The 20,398-nt window shown below is 35.2% G+C and overlaps 1 protein-coding gene across 3 annotated transcripts in view; it reads right to left on the reverse strand.

Moving 5' to 3' along the window:
* Nucleotides 1-3,681: 3,681 nt before the first annotated feature.
* LOC148948449 (uncharacterized) overlaps nt 3,682-20,398 on the reverse strand; it is a 128,806-nt gene continuing 112,089 nt past the window's right edge. For all 3 annotated transcript variants that reach the window (XM_089094371.1, XM_089094373.1, XM_089094372.1), the window contains exon 9: nt 3,682-5,160. In XM_089094371.1, coding sequence (XP_088950497.1) covers nt 4,372-5,160 — 789 coding nt within the window. In that variant the 3' untranslated portion in view covers nt 3,682-4,371. The remainder of the gene's footprint in view (nt 5,161-20,398) is intronic.

The following is a 20,398-nucleotide window of genomic DNA, read 5'->3' on the forward strand; positions in this document are numbered from 1 at the left end:
CTTATTCTGTCCAAAATAATACTTAACTTCTATGGAAACAAGTTTCTAAACTTACACGTTCGTACTCTTTTGAATCTGAACAGATTAGTATTTCTGATTGGCATGCTCATTTTTCGTCAATTTTTTCAGTAGACCCGCCAACTCTAGAGTCTTTTTTTGCGAACCATTCTTTATAGCTACCTTTTAGACATTGTCCATAGTAGGAACTTTGTTAATATTTCAACTTCATCTGTATCTACACAAATGCAATTGATGCAAACGGAAAAAGCCCCCGGTCTGGATGGACTACAGACCGAGCATCCGAAGTACGGCACGCCGTACCTTTTTGACCACCTTTCCTTGTTGTTCCAGGCAATTGTTTCTCATTAATATGTGCCCAAGGTCCTTTGTGAAGGTGTTATAACTTGCATTAGGGAAAAGAATAAAGACCCTTCAGTTTGTGATTCGCATAGGCCAATTACTGTTTGTTCGATAATTAGCAAACTTCTTGAAAAAGTCCTATTCCCGTTTATTAAAGTACGCTGAAATTTTGGCGACAATCAGTTTGGGTTCAGAAGTGGCATTGGAGTTCCAAATGCACATACTGTTTGTCTTGATAATATTGATCGGCGCCGTTTGCCTAAGAAAAGTCTGTAGGCCTATGTATGTGCCTTAGACATCTCTAAGGCCTTTGGCTCTGTCCTTCGTTCTCATGCTATCCTCACTCTCCTTTGTAATGGCGTCAACCCTTTCATTTGTTCTTGCTTATGGCATTGGTATCAAAATTCTCATCTTAAGGCGCGTTCTGGTATCCATCTTAACGATCGTATTCCAGTAAAGAGAGGGGTCAAACAAGGTTTGGTCATTAGTCTATTTTTATTTAATAACGCTCTCTGAACAGCTACTAGAAACAGATACTGGTCTGGAAGTTTTTTAATAAGACTGAACGCTTATAATCCGTAGACAGTTCTTTAGATATTGCAAGTTTTTTCTTGGCCTTCCCTTATGGATCAGGAACACTTACATTGTTAAGAAATACATAGTTTTTAATATTATGTTTAATGTGTAAGAACTTGAGCTAAGTTTTGAAAATAGTAGAGAATATATCTTTGAATTTAATCTTAATTGCATCAAGTAGTATTGTTATTTATGAGAGGCGTTTTTATTGCATCTTTTTTAAATCCTATGTTGTATTTTGTTTTAGTGTGTGTGTATTTTTTCCTTTTTTTTATTTACTCCTCTATCAGCATTTTATGTTTGTAAAGAGGGTATAAATAAATTATTATATTTATTAATAATATTATTATATATTATAATAATATGGAGAATTAGCGCTATCTAAGCAAGCTTTATACAATTCCTTAATAGCCCTTAAGATAGCCTGTGCGATTTTCCGTTTCGTACTCCTTAAAGAATACTTCCTTATCAGCGTATTTTCTATGAAATTCATACTTTGTCAAATAGTTATTAATTTTTTTTCTCTCTCAGAGTAAAGCAGGTCAGGTCTGTCTAAGGACCAGTAGATAAAGTACTCAAGAATAGATTTAGCCTCAGCATTGCAACTTGCAATTGGGGTTAAAGACCGAGTGGAATGTTTATAAAAACGCCTCATAAGTTGGCCTGTCACCCGAAAGGTTGGGGTTATATTTGATTTGTTCATTCAAAGGTTTTTCTTTCGTTGAATTAAAATCAAGTCGTCATCAAGCCACGGCTAATTGTATAAAAAGCCAAGAGAGATAGTCTCAGTGAGAGGCAAAACTTGCATAAACCTTTTTCAGGATTGTATAAAAATGATGTCATTTTCACTCGTTAATAGATCTATCCTAGGGCAGAACTAAGGTAGATAGTCATAGAACTAAGGGATGATCGAGATTTTTGGGTTGACTCATGGCGAACAATGTCCACTAGACTTGTATGCATAACGTGGGTTTTGCAAAGGTTGACTTCTCAAATTAGTGAGTTTCTGTTATTTTAAATTTTAATATTATTTTTAAGTTTCAATGAATAACTTTGACGTTTCAATCGTAGTAATTCCAATTAACTTTTTAACTGGCATAATTTAATTATCCACTAATACTTGTTGCCGATAGGCATAAATTTTAAACAATCGAAAACGGCGAAGGTTTTTCCTAGAGAAAAAGAAGGAAATTTTACTATTCTAGCAAAGACATCCGCAAGAAATTCCCTTCCATTAACTTCCATTATCAGGGACAACACTCTAGCACTGTGTATAGTAGAGCCATAAACATCCAATGCATTATTTTTTCCCAGAACCACTTCATGTTGAAGTGATGGTCCTAGAAAATTTGGAAGGGGCTCATTAAGTTGGAAATTGAAGGTTTTTGTGCCTTTTAATAAGTCAAAAGAAATTGGAGGACAGCCAGGCCCCTCTAATGCCCTTTTTTTCTTACCGACCACATACCCTCTAAGGATATTCAGCCATTAAGTCCAAAATAGTAAAAAGGTGCAATAAATATGCCTCCAGTGAAGAAATGATCCCCACAGACCCTTTGGTGAGGGCCATAAATTATGTAAACCGATAAATGTTTATATATATATATATATATATATATATATATATATATATATATATATATATATATATATATATATATATATATATATATATATATATAAATCTTTTATAATAAAAAAAAGGGCTTGCCAAATGTCTCAGGAACAGCTAAGGATATTAGATTGAAGCTTTCAGGGGAAGGTGCATCCCTAGTGCCTGTGCTCGAAGAAACATTTGATGGGACTTATTCGATTGGAAATTGAAAGTTCTAGTGCGCTTTTTAAGAGTCAAAAGTGACCAGAAGGTAACCAATCCCCATCCCTTGCCATTATTTTCTAACTAATCCCCCTTCCCCCGTGCCCTCTAAAGACAGTCGATCGAGCCATTTTGTTCAAACAGTCAAAATGACCAATAGGCATGCCTCTGGGAGGACATGACCCCCAGAGGTTCTGGGGCAAGGACCGTTACGTAAATTAGCCATTGTTAAACGTGTGTTTTGTAGTGAAAAGTGGGCTTATACGATCTTTCAGGAAAGGCCAATGGTGTTAAGATGAAGCTTTCAGAGAATACCGATGGCGATGTTGAACTATATCAAAGACACTGTGTGTATCCAGGTTGTCAAAAGGGCTTGTTTGCAAAAGCTCAGGAACGGTTTAGGGTATTAAGTTAAAATTTTCAGGAAATACTGAGGGGAATGTTGAAATAAATCAAAAGACACTATCTGTATACAGGTCGTAAAAAGGGTACATCTGCAGTATCTCAAGAACAGCTAATTTGTTAAGTTGAAATGTATATCCAGGTTGCCAATATGTCACATCTGCAATATCTTTGAAACATCTAAGGGTATAACATAACATCCAGGGTATAGACATCTAACATGTAGCATCTAAGGGTATCGGACATCCAGGGGAAATTTCACGTAAGAAGACGGGGGAAGGGGATTTCCTGGTATGATTTGAAAAACGGTCATAATTCTTTAAGAAAGACTGCTCAAAAATAAAGAAAGAAAATGAGACTTTTTAAGAAAGAGCCTTTAGGATAGAGTGGGGGTTAAGGAAGTGGTAGACCCTTCATTTATGAGATAATTTCTGGTCGTTTTAAGTATTAGTTTTTCTCCTTACTTTCAGTTGAAAAAACTTTGTTTTTATTTAATTATTATTTAAACCAGCATTTATCTTTGACGGAATAACCCCTACAGGAAGATGGTCCCCCATAGATTTGACACACTAAACAAAGCAATTTTTAAGCGTTTTGTCTATTCACCTTGACCTTGATTGACAGTAGGCTACTAAAAAATATTTAAAAAAAGATTGCAAACAAAAATAAAATTCTACACTTTTTCTTCTTTAAAGTAACCATATTGAACAGTAATATAACATTTTATTATAGTTTTGGTATGTTTAACAAATTTACAGCTTTTCTTATAGAGAAAAATAACAACCTTTAGTAAGAACACTCGAGTATTAGCAAAACAGCAATATATTCTGGTTAAAAATATGTTATAACGTATCTACTAGGAAATATACTGCCTCAAGTAGTAGAGGGGTACAACCAAAGAGATAAAAAGAGATTACCGCCCTATACTTCCTTGTTAAAGTGTGTTTTGGTTCCATTGGTTTATACTTATGACGAATTTTCGTCATAAGCCAATCACATTATTCCATAAGTGCCACATGTCACTAAGTAGGGCCAAACATCCCTGCATTTTCATTCACTGCTTCTAAGTCAAATTTTGATCCAGTAGAGAGAAAGTAAAACTTGGATGGTTCTTCTGTATGAGATTTTAGCCAGTAAAGAGAAAAATTATTTTTAGTGAATACATTTTTCTTTCACAAGTAAACTCTCTGTTTCTCTATGGTGAAGCCCCCTCCATTTGATTAAATGAGCAAAATTTCATCAGAAGGTTTTGGAATAAAATCACGAACATTATCCTGTTCTTCAAAATCTAAAGTAGATAGACCCAAAAAGCTACTCTCCAACCACATTTTTGGCTTTCGTGGTGAATTTTTATTTACTTTATCCTGGTGATTCAATGGGTCACTGTGAACATATTCTTGTATAGCTGATGTTAGTTCATGGATTGAAGTTTTTACGTCACTCTTTTGCAAGTCAACGTGACTTTTCGACTGAAAAGACTCGGCTAGACGTTCAGCTGGCGTTTTATACCCGTTTTGGGCACTCAAACTTTCTCTTGAACGCCATCCAAGATATGGCTTATGAACGGACAAAACATTACGACCCAATGGAGTAGATCTTTCACTGCAGTTACTAGTGTTGCTAAGACTCATTAAATTTAAGTCATCGCGTTCTGAACTGAAATTCGAACTTCGTGACTGTATGCTTCTCGAGCTTCCGAAACGAACACATTTAGAATCTAATAGAAAGTTCGAACCAGTATTTGAATAGCTAAAGACACTTGTGGCACTTGAAGGACTTAATGTATCACGAGAACCTTTGATGTTTTGCCAATTATTTTTTTCAAGTGATGTTTGGCATCGTTGAGGGTTTGACCATCGGGGTTGAGATTTACTTTTAGGGCTAATAATACTGAATTTATTGGGCTTGTACCATTCTGGTATATTGAGTTTCTGAAGAGATTCTTGAACTTTTATTTCATACTCTGATGGTTGTTGATTGGCTGTGCGCTGGAGTTCGTTTTCAGGAGCCTGGAAAAATGAAAACTAAAAAACCAAACATTAAAAACTCTACAATGTAGAAATTCACGTTTCGAAATCGAAAGGGTGCGTCACGACTGCTTTCAAACTGATTTATGAATGAGAAAGATACTTTAGTGAACTGTCGCATTTGCAGAGGCTAAATTACTAGACATAAGTTAATGAAGCTCAAAAGAAGTGAAAGCAGAAGTTAAGCTTTTCTGCTTAAGAATTAAATCATCGCATTCTAATTTAATTCTTAAGTTGTATAAGGTAATCAGAGCGATGCCTTTCATTGTATTCAACATAATTATTGCATAAGCTTTGTTCAATTTGAAACTCGTGTCTAGAACCACTCTTGAAAGTTGATCCCGTATTTGGAGAAAAAAATTCAGTGCAAGTAGCTCAAAGATTAACCAACATAATTTTGTATACTATGTAACAAATTTAAGCCTTATGATTCAGTCATATACCTTAGTTTTTATATGCTTTTGTTACTTAAACGTTTTGATTCATTTAGAATAAACAAAGGATAGTTGAAATACAATCAATATCTAGATACATAAAACAGACAGATTCGAATTTGAGTAATCCAAAGATAAATCGTATTCGTTTTTCATGTGCTCTTAGCTGAACTTCTGTGAACTACAAACGCAGGAGTTCTTTCATTTTAGGCTTTGGTTTTAAATTTCTTTTTTTTTCCAGAATTTTTATCGCAACTTTTGATTTTTTTTTGTTTTCGAATGATTTTCTTTAAGAAGTCTTCGGTAATTTGAATCGTTTCAATCTTTTAAACAGTACAAATTTTAATCTATGAACTGAACTTGATTTATTAGCAAAAACAGTTACAACAGAACGAACACAATATGCTTTAGGCTTTATAAACCGCTAGTCCTAGAAACCCACGACCACTCAAAAATTAAAGTATCGAAGCCTTAGACAGAGGTCATTAAGTATCTAAAAAAAATTATAATAATAACAATACCAATACTTATAAAATTAAAAATAACAATAATAAGGGAAAATATACATTAACATTGTAAGGCTCATAGAAACTAAAGAGAACGAAATAAATAAAGGCAAAAAAAGTGAAAAAGAATGATTTCTAGCTCTTAGATATAGACTAATCAAAAGAGCTTAAACTGGGAACATTAATATACTCTTAAAGTGTTTTTGTTTCTTTACAAGATTTACCTTACTTTTCTTAAAAAGGTTAAAAATCGTCTACCTTAATATATTCAATTTGGATTTACAATTTGATTTCTTTTTTCTATGCAAGCAATGTATTTGGTAGTTACAAACGGTTAAAGGTTAAAAAGATATATAAGTGTCACGTGTCTAAAAAAAATTCACCGTCAAGCGGCTGGTTTAAGAACTATTTTGCCTGTACTTTGTATTTTGATTCAAAAGCGCATTTTTTTTCTGCTGAATACGATTCATATGGATCCATTCTGCATAGGTTCTTTTTCTACTTTCCCTACTTTATATAGGTTCTTTTTCTACTTTCCCTAGGAAGCTAGATCTGTTTTGTTTTAATCGATTGAATTGAGATTAAATTTAAAAAAACTTACTTTCAGTTGAAGTTTTTTTTCAAATGAAAGTAAGGAGCAACATTAAAATATAAAAAACAAACAGAAATTACTACTTAAATGAGACTGGTAACCTTCTCCCTAATGCCTCGCTTTTTGCGCCAAAGTTTGACTCTTTGTCCCAATTCCTTAAGAACGATTCACGACTGAAACATAAGGGTCATTTAATTAGAACAGGAAGCTTTTTAAAGTAATAATAAACATGAGGTTATGAGGTGGGAAAGCCCGCTCCTACACTTAATAATTTCTGCCGTTTAAGTTTTAATGAAGCTTCTTACTTTCAGTTGAAAAAACTTGTTTTTTTATATATTTAATCTCACTAAGGGACAATAATATAAATCAGTTAATCGTTTGTTCTAATTAAATTAAGCTTGTCTTGATTATTTTTTTTAACTAAAGATTTTTGTAGTTGCTTAATTTTATAAAACGGAATAGAGACGCCAAATGAACTCCTTTTACATGAGTAGTGATAAATCAAAGAATCTATACATAATTTCGTTCGTTCGTAAGAACATTTGAAATAGGACATATTTGAAGTATTGAACAAATATTTTTGGGCCTTTTCGTATTTTCAAACCTGCAGTCTAACTCAAAGCAAAGTAGAAAATCAAAGCGGAATAAAAAAACTTAGCTTTGAGGAATCCAATATTTCCCATTTAAACTTTCCAATATCATGGAGAATATCGGTAGGTCCAGTTAAACTGAGCTGCCACGCTAGTTCCGCTATTTTGTCTTAAAAGTCGGGAATATACACTAGATAGTTTAGAAATATCAGGAATTTTGGTGCAAAATATCTTTCATAGGCAACGCGCTAGCGCTGCCTAAGTAAAGAAAAATGTGGTCACAATGTGTTTTTTTTCTTCTTTCTTCGACAGGCACTTCGTATCGAAGGAGTTGTCGTAGAAACTTCGAAAAGGACTCATTCGATTGGAAATTGGAGTGGCTAGTACCCTTTTTAATAGTCGAAAGTGATTGGAGGGCAACTAGCCCCCCCACGCCCATCATTCCCCCAAACACATCCAATCAACATTTTGAGATAGCCATATTGTTCAGCGTAGTTGATTTCCAGATAGAAAATATGTTTTTGAGGAGGACACGCCCTCACAACCCCCAGGGCAAGGGTTTTAGGTTATTCCTTGAGGGCATATAAGAAAAATGTTGGCACAATGTACCATATATTATTTTTAACTTTAGAGCAGGGCACTTCATATGGAAGGGGTTGTCGTAGAGACTTCAAAAAGGGTTCATTTGATTGGAAATAGAGAGTTCTAGGGCCCCTTTTTAATAGTCGAAAGTGATTAGAGGGCAACTAGCCCCCCCCCCCCTCCCACACCCATCACTTCCCCAAACACATCCAATCAAAATTTCGAGAAAGCCATTTTGTTCAGCGTAGTTGATTTCCAGATAGAAAATTTGTTTTCGAGGAGGATACTCCCCCAAAACCCTCAGGGCAAGGGTTTTAAGTTATGCCCTGGGGGCATATAAGGTTTTTTTATAGAAGGCATTGTCGAAGAAACTTCGAAACAGGCTCATTCGATTGGAAATTCGAAGGGCTAGTCCCCTTTTTAATAGTCGAAAGTGAATGCAGGGCAACTAGCCCCCCCCCCCACGCCCATCATTCCCCCAAACACATCCAATCAAAATCTTGAGATAGCCATTTTGTTCAGCGTAGTTGATTTCCACGTAGAAAATTTGTTTTTGAGAAGGATACTCCTCCACAACCCTCAGGGCAAGGGTTTTAAGTTATGCCCAGGGGGCATATAAGGTTTTTATAGAAGGCGTTGTCGTAGAAACTTCAAAAAAGGCTCATTCAATTGGAAATTCAAAGGGCTAGTGCCCTTTTAAATAGTCGAAAGTGATTGGAGGGCAACTAGCCCCCCCACGCCCATCATTTCCCCAAACACATCCAATCAAAATTTTGAGATAGCCATTTTGTTCAGCGTTGTTGATTTCCAGATAGAAAATATGTTTTTGAGGAGGACAGTCCCCCCACAACCCTTGGGACAAGGGTTTTAAGTTATGCCCTGATGGCATATAAGAGCGATGTTGGCACAATGTACAATTTATTATTTTTTTCCTTTAGAGCTGGGCACTTCATATGGAATTGGTCGTCATAGAAACTTCAAAAGGGGCTCATTCGATTGGAAATTGAGAGTTCTAGTGCCCTTTTTAATAGTCGTAAGTGACAGTCCCCCACAACCCTCAGGGCAAAGGTTTTAAGTTATGCCCTGGGGGCATATGAGGTTTTTATAGAAGGCATTGTCGTAGAAGCTTCAAAACACGCTCATTTGATCCAAAATTCAAAGGGCTAGTGCCCTTTTTAATAGTCGAAAGTGATTGGAGGGTACCTAGCCCCCCCCCCCACCCATCAGTCCCCCAAACACATCCAATCAGAATTTTGAGATAGCCATTTTGTTCAGTGTAGGTTAGTTGATTTCCAGATAGAAAATATGTTTTTAGAAGGACACTCCCCCAAAACCCTTAGGGCAAGGGTTTTAAGTTATGCCCTGGGGGCATATAACGTTTTTATAGAAGGCGTTGTCGTAGAAACTTCAAAAAAGAATCATTCGATTGGAAATTGAAAGGGCTAGTGCCCTTCTTAATAGTCGAATGTGATTGGAGGGCAATTAGCCCACCCCCACGCCCATCATTCCTCCAAACACATCAAATAAAAATTCTGAGATAGCCATTTTGTTCAGCGTAGTTGATTTCCAGATGGAAAATATATTTTGTAGGAGGACACTCCCCAACAACCCTCAGGGCAACCATAGAAGACGTTATCGTAGAAACTTTAAAAGGGGCTCATTTGATTGGAAATTCAAAAGACTAGTGCTCTTTTTCATATTCGAAAGTGATTGAAGGGCAACTAGCCCCCCCCTTCCCGCGACCATCATTCCTTTGAATCCCATCATCATTTCTTTGAAAAACTTATTTTGTGAAAAAGTCTTTTAAATTAATTTTTGTTCGTTTTATATTAACATAGTCTTTTCAGTGAAAAAGAAAATAATACTTTAAATCTTTTCGTTTTTTAAGACTTTATAGTTGGGCCTGCTATTTGTATGCTGGAAAAAAAATTTCAGCAATTTTTAACACCATACACCTGTTTCTTACCTCCTCTGGTTGAAAAACTTGATACCATTCGCAAAATATTTACTTTTTTTGATAGCTTGGACGCCCTTGCACTATTTTGATTTGGTTAAATTTTAAGAGCAGAAATGAGAGGGTTGGCGTGGGAGAGTGGGGGTGGATGGGTAGGAGTGGAAGGGGGATTAGTTGCCCTCAAATCACTTTCGACTATTAAAAGGTGCATCAGCCCTTTCTATTTTCTACCGAATGAGCCCTTTTCGAAGTTCCCACGACAACTCCTTCGATGTGTTTGGGGGAATGATGGGCGGGTAGGAGGGGGGTAGTTGCCCTCCAATCACTTTCGACTATTAAAAAGGGCCCTAGAACTCTGAATTTCCAATCGAATAAGCCCCTTTTGAAGTTTCTACGGTGACCCCTTCCATATGAAGTTCCCTGCTCTAAAGGACAAAAAAATAATATATAGTATGTTGTGCCAATATCGTCCTTATACACCTTCAGGGCATGACTTAAAACCCTTACCCCGTGGGTTGTGGGTGAGTGTCCTCCTCAAAAACGTATTTTCTATCTGGAAATCAACTACGCTGAACAAAATGGCTATCTAAAAGTTTTGATTGGATGTGTTTTGGGGAATGATGGATGTGGGTGAGGGCTGGATAGTTACCCTCCAATCACTTTAGACTATTAAAAGGGCAATAGCCCCTTCAATTTTCAGTTGATGGGTCCTGTTTTAATGTTTCTATGTAAAAGTCTTTTATGCAAACCTTATATGCCCTCAGGGCATAACTCACGATACTAGCTCTATCTGCTTTGGGGGAGTGTCCTCTACAAAAGCATAATTTCTGTCTGCAAATCAATTATGATGAATACAATGGCAATCTCAAAATTTTGATTGGATGTGTTTGGGGGAATGATGGACGTGGGGGGTTAGTTGCCCTAGCCCTTTTAATTTCTAGAAGCTAGATCTGTTTTGTTTTAATCGATTGAACTGTGATTAAATTTTAAAAAAAACTTACTTTCAGCTGAAGTTTTTTTTTCAAATGAAAGTAAGGAGCAACATTAAAATATAAAAAACAAACAGAAATTACTACTTAAATGAGACTGGTAACCTTCTCCCTAATGCCTCGCTCTTAGTCCCAATTCCTTAATAACGATTCACGACTGAAACACATTTATACAAGACACAAAACACAATTTTAATTTAATTAGAACAAGAAGCTTTTTTAAAGAATAAAACTTTATCGTGAATAATGAGGTTTTGAGCATGGGCACCGGCAAGGGGGGGGGGCATGACCTGGAAAACAAAGGAAAGAGAGCAGAATAAGGAAACACCGTGGAAAATATGTGTATTGCTCCCTTGTTGGCTGCCTGCCAATAGAATTTGACCCTTAATAAAGATTTTTAGTTTTAAGATTTTGACCCTTGAATTGAAGTTATCAAGTATTTTGCAGTAGGTTGCATCAAGGCATGGCTAAATGTAGAAAGAGAAAAGCCGAGACAGATAGTCCAAGTAATTGATAGGCAAATGTTTAAATGGCTGGGGCACGGGCAAATGGCGGGAGTAAGCATGACTCTCTTATTGGACACATACTTGTTTGTTAGTTTTTGTAAAGGCATGCCTGCCTAGAGCCTCAGGCATGTTGACCAAGAATTTAAAATTGACATAAGACCGTTACATTGCCTGTAATGAGAGGCAAACAAGGCAAGCTCGCCTATGGTCTTAAGAAGGTTGACGAAGAAGTTAGAATTGACATAGGATTTGCCATTAATTTGCTTGAAATAACAGGCAAACAATCCTTTAAATCCATCTTTATCTTTCAAATAGTACCTATTCGTTGCCTAAGCTCAGCTATCGCCTTAATAAGGAAAATATAAGTTCTAATTTGTGACTTAGTGACCCCTTTCCAGTTTTCCACAAACATTATATATGATTTAGTTGGAGTAAAAAATAAATAATTCATAGTGATGAATGGTAAATAAATAACTATCCTTGTCAATAACGTTCAGTTCAGTTCAGTTCATTTTATTTAACATCAAAATACAATTAACTAATATGCCAATACCCGCCCCAAGACAGATACAAAAAAGCACTTGCGACTGGGTGGGTACATACAACTCATTTACTAATTAATGATTAACTATAAACAAAGGAACAACAACAACAAAAAAATTAATAATAATAAAAAAACAAAAACACTAAAAAGAAGAAAGAAAAAAATCTCATCAATTCATTTAAATAAAAAAAACTATGAACCTTGACCTAACAAATATTTTTTCAAATTCTTTTTAAATAACCCCAGGTGCTCAGCCGCCTGAATGCTCTCTGAAACAGAGTTCCACACATTAGGTCCTGAAAATCTAGTATGGAAGCCGGTCCTGGTTTCACTTCTATTCGGAACCATGAAGTCACTAGCATGACGAGTTTCATAATGGTACAAAGACCTATTGTCACTAAAATAATCAAGAAAAACTTCTGGACTAACATCATGCCAGCATTGATAGGCAAATATTCCTATTTGGTAGTCCCGTAGCTGTCCTACATTCAACACTTGCAACTTGTAACGAAAGCATAAGAGTCTAACTATTGATAACATTAAATCAAAGAATCAGCTTTTTATGGTGATCTTAAATGTGTTTGCTTTTTAGTAATTAGTGAAGTTATTAGTACACAAGAAAGTGTGTATAATTATAGAAAACAGCTTAATAAGGGGCAATTTTGGTAAAAAAAACAAACAAATATGCTGTCAACTTTTGCTTGCAATGCAAGGACATCCATGAGCTGATATATGAAGCTACTATAGTCATAAATGTTTCCCCTGAACAAAATGCTGGGAATTTCTGTATTTTTCCCCTGAACGCATACGTTTTTGTGTTTTATCATCATTTGTTTTTTTTTCAGGAGTTTCACAGTTAGGAAGTATAAAACATATCAAATATATTGATTTTTGGTATTCAAAATTTAATTAAAAACATTGATTAACAAATGTTTATTCGATTTACCTAATTTTAGTTTTAATGTTTTATTTTGAACCAACTACTTTGATAATACGCTACTTTTTATAAACGCTGAGTCTAAAGGCATTAACTATTTTGGTGTTGGATAATCAAGCTCAAAACTGTTGATATTCTTAGTCCAAAACTTCAGCATTGCTTAACAGAACTGAATACTGGGAGTTTATATCTTAGTTTTTTAAGTAGGCTGTTGTTTTGTGTATTTTTTGTAATTACTTACTTTTTTCATTTTAATATACTTTTACTTTAGTTGACATACCTTTTTCTATTGCCTTTAGAAAAATGTTTGTCTCTAATCTTCATTAAATAAAAAAAAACAAGTTTTTTCAACTAAGGACTAACATTAAAACTTAAAATGAATAGATATTAAGGCGTATATGAGGGGGTTGCTCTCTCCTCAACACCTTGCTCTTCACGGTATATTTTTTGGGCACTTTAAAAAAAATTACTTATTATTCTAATTAAACGACCCTTTTGTTTCAGGAGTCGTTTTTAAAGAATTGGGAAAAAATTTAAACTTCGGTGAAAAGAGCGAGGTGTTGAGGAGAGGATAAACCTCCTCATATACGTAGTAATTTCTGCTCGTTTTAAGTTTAATGTTGCTCCTTACTTTCAGTTGATTTTTTTATTCATTTTTTTTAATTTCTGATCGTTTTTTAAATGACGCCAGGATATCTGGGTCCACCTCCACGGAAAAATCCCCTTTCCACAGAAATATCCTCTAAAAAATTCAATCCTGGCAAAAATTTACCTCGGATAGTTACCCTTAACATCTCCACGCGTAAAAAAAACAGAATAGAGACGCCAAATGAACTCCTTTTACAGGAACAGTGGTAAAATACATAATCTATTCATAATTTCGTTTGTTCGTAAAAATATTCAAAGTAAGATACATTTGAATTATTGAATAAAGATTTTTTGGGCCTTTTCGTGTTTTCAAACTTGCAGTCTAACCCAAAGCGCAGTAGGGAAATGGAAGCGGAATAAAACATTTTAGCTTTGAGGGATCAAATATTCCCCAGTTAAACCGAGTTGCCACGCCAGTTTCGCTATTTCGTATTAAATGTTGTGAATATACACTAGCTAGTTTAGAAATATCAGGAATTTTGGTGCAAAATGTTTGTTCTTTAAAGAGCTAAAACTAAACACTGAAAAAAGAAGTAACAGACTTCTATTGTCTTCCACATACAGCCCCAATTCCAAATATAATAATCACTATCATGATAATACTGTACTGACCTACTGTCCTCTTCTGAAGTCTGGATATAGCTGTAGGCAGGCAACTGGACAGATTTTATTGCTAGAAGGCATTGAGGTCCCCCCCCCCATGTGCACTTCCCTAGCCCCGGACCATACACAAAAGTTTGCAAATATGTAATTTTTACATACCAAAATTCAGTCTAGATATGTGTGATCTACCCTCTTAACTTATCATAAAACACTTACTACAATACAGTTTTCCATTTTTTTTTTTTTACAGTTTTTCAGATATGTTGCATTCACCACTATAAAAAAACTGACTGAATCAATGCCAATAGAAAATTTCCCATTTATCTAGTTTTAAAATCCTCAGTTTTTAATTAATCAAAATAAACCCAAGAGACTTAATTTTCATAAAAAAGTCAAATAATGTCATTAAGATTTTCGATGCCCCAGAAATTTCTTATTCAAATACCCCAATAATTTCCCATTTCCGGTCCATACCCCGTCCAGGTTAGCAGCTTGCATTAGCATATTCAGTGCTGTTAATATTTAATGTTTCGCCCTATTCCTTTGTCTTTATTAAATAAAAAAAAGTTTTTTTTTACATGAAAGTAAGGAGCGACATTAAAAAGAACAGAAATTATTCCGTATATGAAAGGGGCGGTTCCCTCCTCAACGCCTCACTCTTTACGCTAAAGTTGTCTTATTGTTTTAGAAAATAAAGTTGTGAGACAGAGTCAAACTTTAGCGTAAAGAGCGAGGCGTTGAGGAGGGTACCGCCCCTTTCATATACTGAATAATTTCTGTTCGTTTTAAGTTTTAATGTCACTCCTTACTTTCAGTTAAAAAAAACTTGTTTTTTTATTTAATTTCTAAACGTTTTTGAATTAATGCAGCTTTGATTTTGACTCACCGTACATGAATAATCAAAACGAAATTTGCATATTAATTTTACTTTTTTGGCTAAATGGCTTTCTCGAAATTTTGTTCTGATGTAACTTACGTAACAAACTTCTATATTCGTATGTTTTTATTGCGTATATTAGGGAGTCACCTCCCTAGTCAATACCTCACTCTTTACGCTAAAGTTCAAATTTTGATCGAATTACAAACCCCCTGAATCACAAAGGCCGGTTTATAAGAATAGATAGGTCTTTTGAAAGTACAAAAAAGAACACTTTAGCTTAAAGAGTGAGTTACTGACTTGGGGGTGAAATCCATCATTTACGTAATAATTTCTGCTCGTTTTAAGTTTTAATGTTGCTCCTTACTTTCAGTTTAATTTCTGATCGTCTTCTAAATAATGCTGGGAAATCCGCCCCCCCCCATCCTTCATAGAAATGTCCCTTTCCCCAGGGGAACATCCGCCATGGAAAGATCCTCCCCTTAAATCCCTCCTCCGATTCCCCCCCCCCAGAAAAATCCCTCCTGAAATCGTCTGTATACTTCCCATTAAACAATAATATATGTAAACAATGGGCAAAGTTTATAACTTGCAGCCCTTCCCCCGGGAAATGTGGGGCATTAAGTTATCCTCAAAGACATATTTATTAGATTTTTGACTATGCTGAACAAAATGGATGTCTCAAAATTTTGATTGGGGGACTTCGGGAGAAAAATGAGCGTGGGAGGGGGCCAAGTTGCCCTCCAAATTTTTGGTCACTTAAAAATGGCACTAAAATTTTAGGTTCCGTTTGAATGTGCTCTCTCACGATATTCTAGGACTACTGGATCGATACAATCACCCATGGGGAAAAAACAAACAAATAAACACGCATCCGTGATCTTTCTTCTGGCAAAAAAAAAAAATACAAAATTCTACAATTCTGCAGATATGGGATTGAAGCTTCGGCGACAGGGCTCGCTGATGCGTTGAATCTGACAGTGTGATTTTCATTAAAGTTCTATGACTTTTTGGGGGTGTTTCTCCCTTTTTTCGAAAATATGGTAACTTTTCTCAGGCACGTAACTTTTGATGGGACTTATATATTTGAAATCAGCATAAAAATCTGATTCTTTTGATGTATCTATTGGTATCAAAACTCCATTTTTTAGAGTTTCGGTTACTATTGAGCCGGGTACAGTTCGTTACCACGAACTGCTTGATTTACAGTTATATACGAGCTTTATAACTGAGGCTGTCTATGCTGATATTTTACTGGGCTGTTATTTTAATACTATGAGCAAGTACCAGTGTCATAGTAGTGTTGTTATTTGGATTTTTGCTTTAATTTTAATTTTCCTCTGGTATTATACCTATTCAGAAAATTATTGCTTTAGGACTGAGACTGACAGCTCGAAGGCAGATTTTTTTCATTTTTTTTTTAGATTTCAAATTCCCTTTACCACCGTATAGGACGTAAATAATTTCTTAGACCACACTGCTTTTCCATTTACAAAAAATTAAACAAGAAAAACGGGTTTTAATTTCTATAAAGCAGTGAATACAAAACACTTAATTAAACAAAAATACTCCGAATATTTTGGCCCCACATCCGGGAGCCTTTCTCAACGGAAAAACAAAAAAAAATTCTTATATCAACATAAAAAACATACTAAACAAACAAAATAAAAAATATAAATAAGTAGGAAAAGAAAACTCACATATTAAATAAACAATTCCATTTACTGGCGTATAAACAAAATCTAATGCTTATATTGATTGGAAAACGCCTTCTCACAGAATATAAATGGAAATCTATCAAAAAATGAGAATATATTTATACTTAAACTAAAACAAAAAGGTCAGCTAACTCGGCCCATAACCTCCTAAATAGATCTCACAGGTTCATCACCCAATGTTTGAATTATAAATTGAACAGAGATTCGTTGCAAGCAAACGAATCTGTTCAATTTATAATTCAAACATTGGGTGATGAACCTGTGAGATCTATTTAGGGGTTATGGGCCGGGGGTTAGCTGATCTTTTTTGTTTTAGTTGAAGTATAAATATATTCTCATTTTTTGATAGATTTCCATTTATATTCTGTGAGAAGGCGTTTTCCAATCAATATAAGCATTCGATTTTGTTTATACGCCAGGAAATGATATTGTTGATTTAATATGTGAGTTTTCTTTTCCTATTTATTTATATTTTTTATTTTGTTTGTTTAGTATGTATTTTATGTTGATATAAGAAATTTTTTTGTTTTTTTCCGTTGAGAAAGGCTCCCGGATGTGGGGCCGAAATATTCGGAGTATTTTTATTTAATTAAGTGTTTTGTATTCACTGCTTTATAGAAATTAAAACCCGTTTTTCTTGTTTAATTCACCGTATAGGACATAATTTGTGATGTTAATTTTGAACTAGGATTAAATAAAAAAAAACGCATATAAAAGGATTGCCTCCTCCTCAATACCTTGCCCTTCACGCTGAAGTTTTTAATAATTTTAAAAATCCTCCTATTCTAATTAAACGGCCCTTGTGTTTCAGGAATCGTTCTTGAAAAATAGGGATAAACAGTGAAACTTTAGTGTAAAGACTTTACACGTAAAACTTTAGTTTATTCAGAGGAGGGGACCCCTTCATATATGGAAGAATTTCTGTTCGTTTTGAGTTTGGATATTGCTCACTTTTTTAGTTGAATGTTTTTTTTATTTAATTTCTGATCGTTTTTCAAATGATGCCGGTAAATCTGGCTCACCATCCATGAAAAATTCCCTCCCCACACTGAAACTCCTCCGTGGAAATTTTGTTGTACGTAAAATACCCCCCCCCCCTGTAACATTCCTCTGGACAATTTCATCCTCGCTGAAAATTCCCTCCCTCCTCTGTAAAATTCTTGCACGATTCAGCTTGAAAACTCGACATACTTTCATTTGACAGACTGATTCTCCGGAAGTCCCCCCTTCCGTTGAATTTTTTTCCCGAAAATTCAAACCCACAGAAAAGTTTCCCCTGACAATTCCCCCGGAAAATTTACACATACAAAATTGAGTTGGCAAAGAGAAAGTAAGACAAAAAAAAATAATTTAGTTTTGGAATTATGTCAAATTTCTCCCGTGTTAAGTGTCTCCTGGACAGTTCAGCCCTGGAAATTTTCTTCCCCAAGAAAATTTCTCCCCATGGAAACCCACTCCAATCCCAAACCCCTCCTCAAAAAATGTTTATATACTTCCCAATAACAAATACTATATATAAACAATGGGCAGATCACTTGTAGGCCTCTCCCCAAATTTTATAACTTAAAGACCTATTCCCAGGGGCTGTGGGTGGTTATGTTATCTCCAAAAGCATGGTTTTAGAAGTCTCAACTATGCTGAATAAAATAGATACCTCAAAATTTTTATCGGACGATTTTGGAGAAAAGCGGAAGTGGGAGGGGGTTAGTTGCCCTCCAATCTTTTTGGTCACTTAAAAAGGGCACTGGAACTTGTAATTTCCGTTTGAAGGAGCCCTCTACCGATTTTCTAGAACCATTAATTCAATACAGTCACAACTTGAAAATAAAATAATAAAAAAATAAAATAAACACGCATCCGTGATCTTTCTTCTGGCAAAATTCCCACATTTTTGTATATAGGAGCTTAAAACTTTTTCAGTAGGGTTCTCTGATACACTGAATTTGATAATGTGATTTTTATTAAGATTATTTGACTTTTAGTGGGTATTTCCCCACTTTTTCGAAAATAAAGTAAAGTTTCTCTGGCTCGTAGCCTTTGATAAATAACACAAAGCTCAATGGATCTTATATATTTGGAATCAGCATAATAAGCCCATTCTTTTGATATATCTATTGAAATAAAAATTCCGTTTTTAGAGTTTCTGTTACTATTGAACCGCGTCGCTTTTTACTTACAGTTCGTTACCATGAACTGTTTGATCGTTACAATGAACTGTTTGAAAAGGTTTCTCCAACCTATGCACTTTTTTTAAGGTAAATCGGAAAAGTTATGTAAATTCTAGACTTATTTAAAACATATAATAAGAATCCTAAACCTGAATGCTTAATTTTTCTGGTCTAAGGTCTAATCGACAAAAGCCTAAGCTTTTTCATATAGACAAAAAAAGAAGAACATATATGGTATAGCACATTTGCGGAAAATTGCTTTGGGGAAGGGGGGAGGTTTTAAGTTTGAAAATAAGCACAAAAATAGATTGAGTATATGGACACCTTCAATATTTACAGGAAAAAAGTAAAAATATCAAAAAATAGGGGGGCACGTTTGGAGATTCACCCTCCCCCAAAGAAAGTGCCCGCATGCACAATAAATTATTGTTTTCCTAGAATATTCTATTTGAATGCTTGCTCAAGCCTATAAAGCTGATGTATTTATCTTGCAATATTAATTTTCTGCGAAGTTTTTAAAGTGTTTCTCTGATCTTATATTAAATGTGGAAAATAAGAGTCACTTGGCATAAAGGTAAAGAGGTAAAGAACACGGCATAGGACTTTACAGGTCCTACTGGCACTGCTGATCCCCGTTTCACGACCATTCAGCCAGGAAGCACAATGGAATAGGGGGGCAGCCATTTTGTGCTTTCACACTCCTTGCCTGTTTACCTTCCCCATATTTCTTCTGATACCCATTTCCAGCTGGATCGACTCTGGCTGAGGTTACAGAGTCACACTACTCGCCCCCGTTTCAAACCCAATAACCAGCGACATCATGGCTCGAACTACTGCCATCACGGAAAAAGTGCTTAAAGTCTAGCGTGGAAGTAAAAAGGAGACGACCAGGCCTTTCAGCCCTCCAAATCCTTGCTTAAGTTTTCTTACCCACTCATGTACTAGCTAAATATAAATTAAGAAGTTAAGTGAAATAGACACTGTTCAGAGACCAAGACCCATAACTCAAAAATTGGATTCCCGTACGCCAAAGGGGCATTGGTAGCCTAACCTCACAAGATATTCTTGCCATACTTTATACCTCTCAGCCGAAAAGAAAGGAGAATGATTAAGAGAAATACTTGAGTGCTATGTTCCTTTTCTTGCAGTTTCTTTTATTGAAGAAGTAGCGCTTTAGTAAAATATTTTGTAATCAGAGTATAGATCAAATTTGGTAAAAATTTCTTCAAAATTAGCTTCTTGTTGTTTTAAAATTCTAATATTCCTTTCAAGGCAGTTTTACTTTTCGGATTGTGATAATTGATTTCATCTTCAAAATAAAATCAATTCAGTAAACGATGAGAGTCCTGTTACGAAACAAGGCCGCTTTGCACAATTTAGGTGCTTTTTGAGAGGTTTTGAATTTTGATTCAGCACATTTTCGCTTGAAAAATGGTTAAGCCCGTTTTATTTTAAATGTTATACTGCGTTATGTCATACTGACCATCAAACAGTACTACCAATTGGACACATTTTATGTCAAAAAGACACATTCTCAAATGCCGGGACACAATGACATTAAAGCGCATAAGC

Source organism: Artemia sp. Qi Xiang Cuo, chromosome 9 (assembly GCF_049724085.1).
Source record: "Artemia sp. Qi Xiang Cuo chromosome 9, ASM4972408v1, whole genome shotgun sequence".
NCBI classification, from domain to species: Eukaryota; Metazoa; Arthropoda; class Branchiopoda; order Anostraca; family Artemiidae; genus Artemia; species Artemia sp. Qi Xiang Cuo.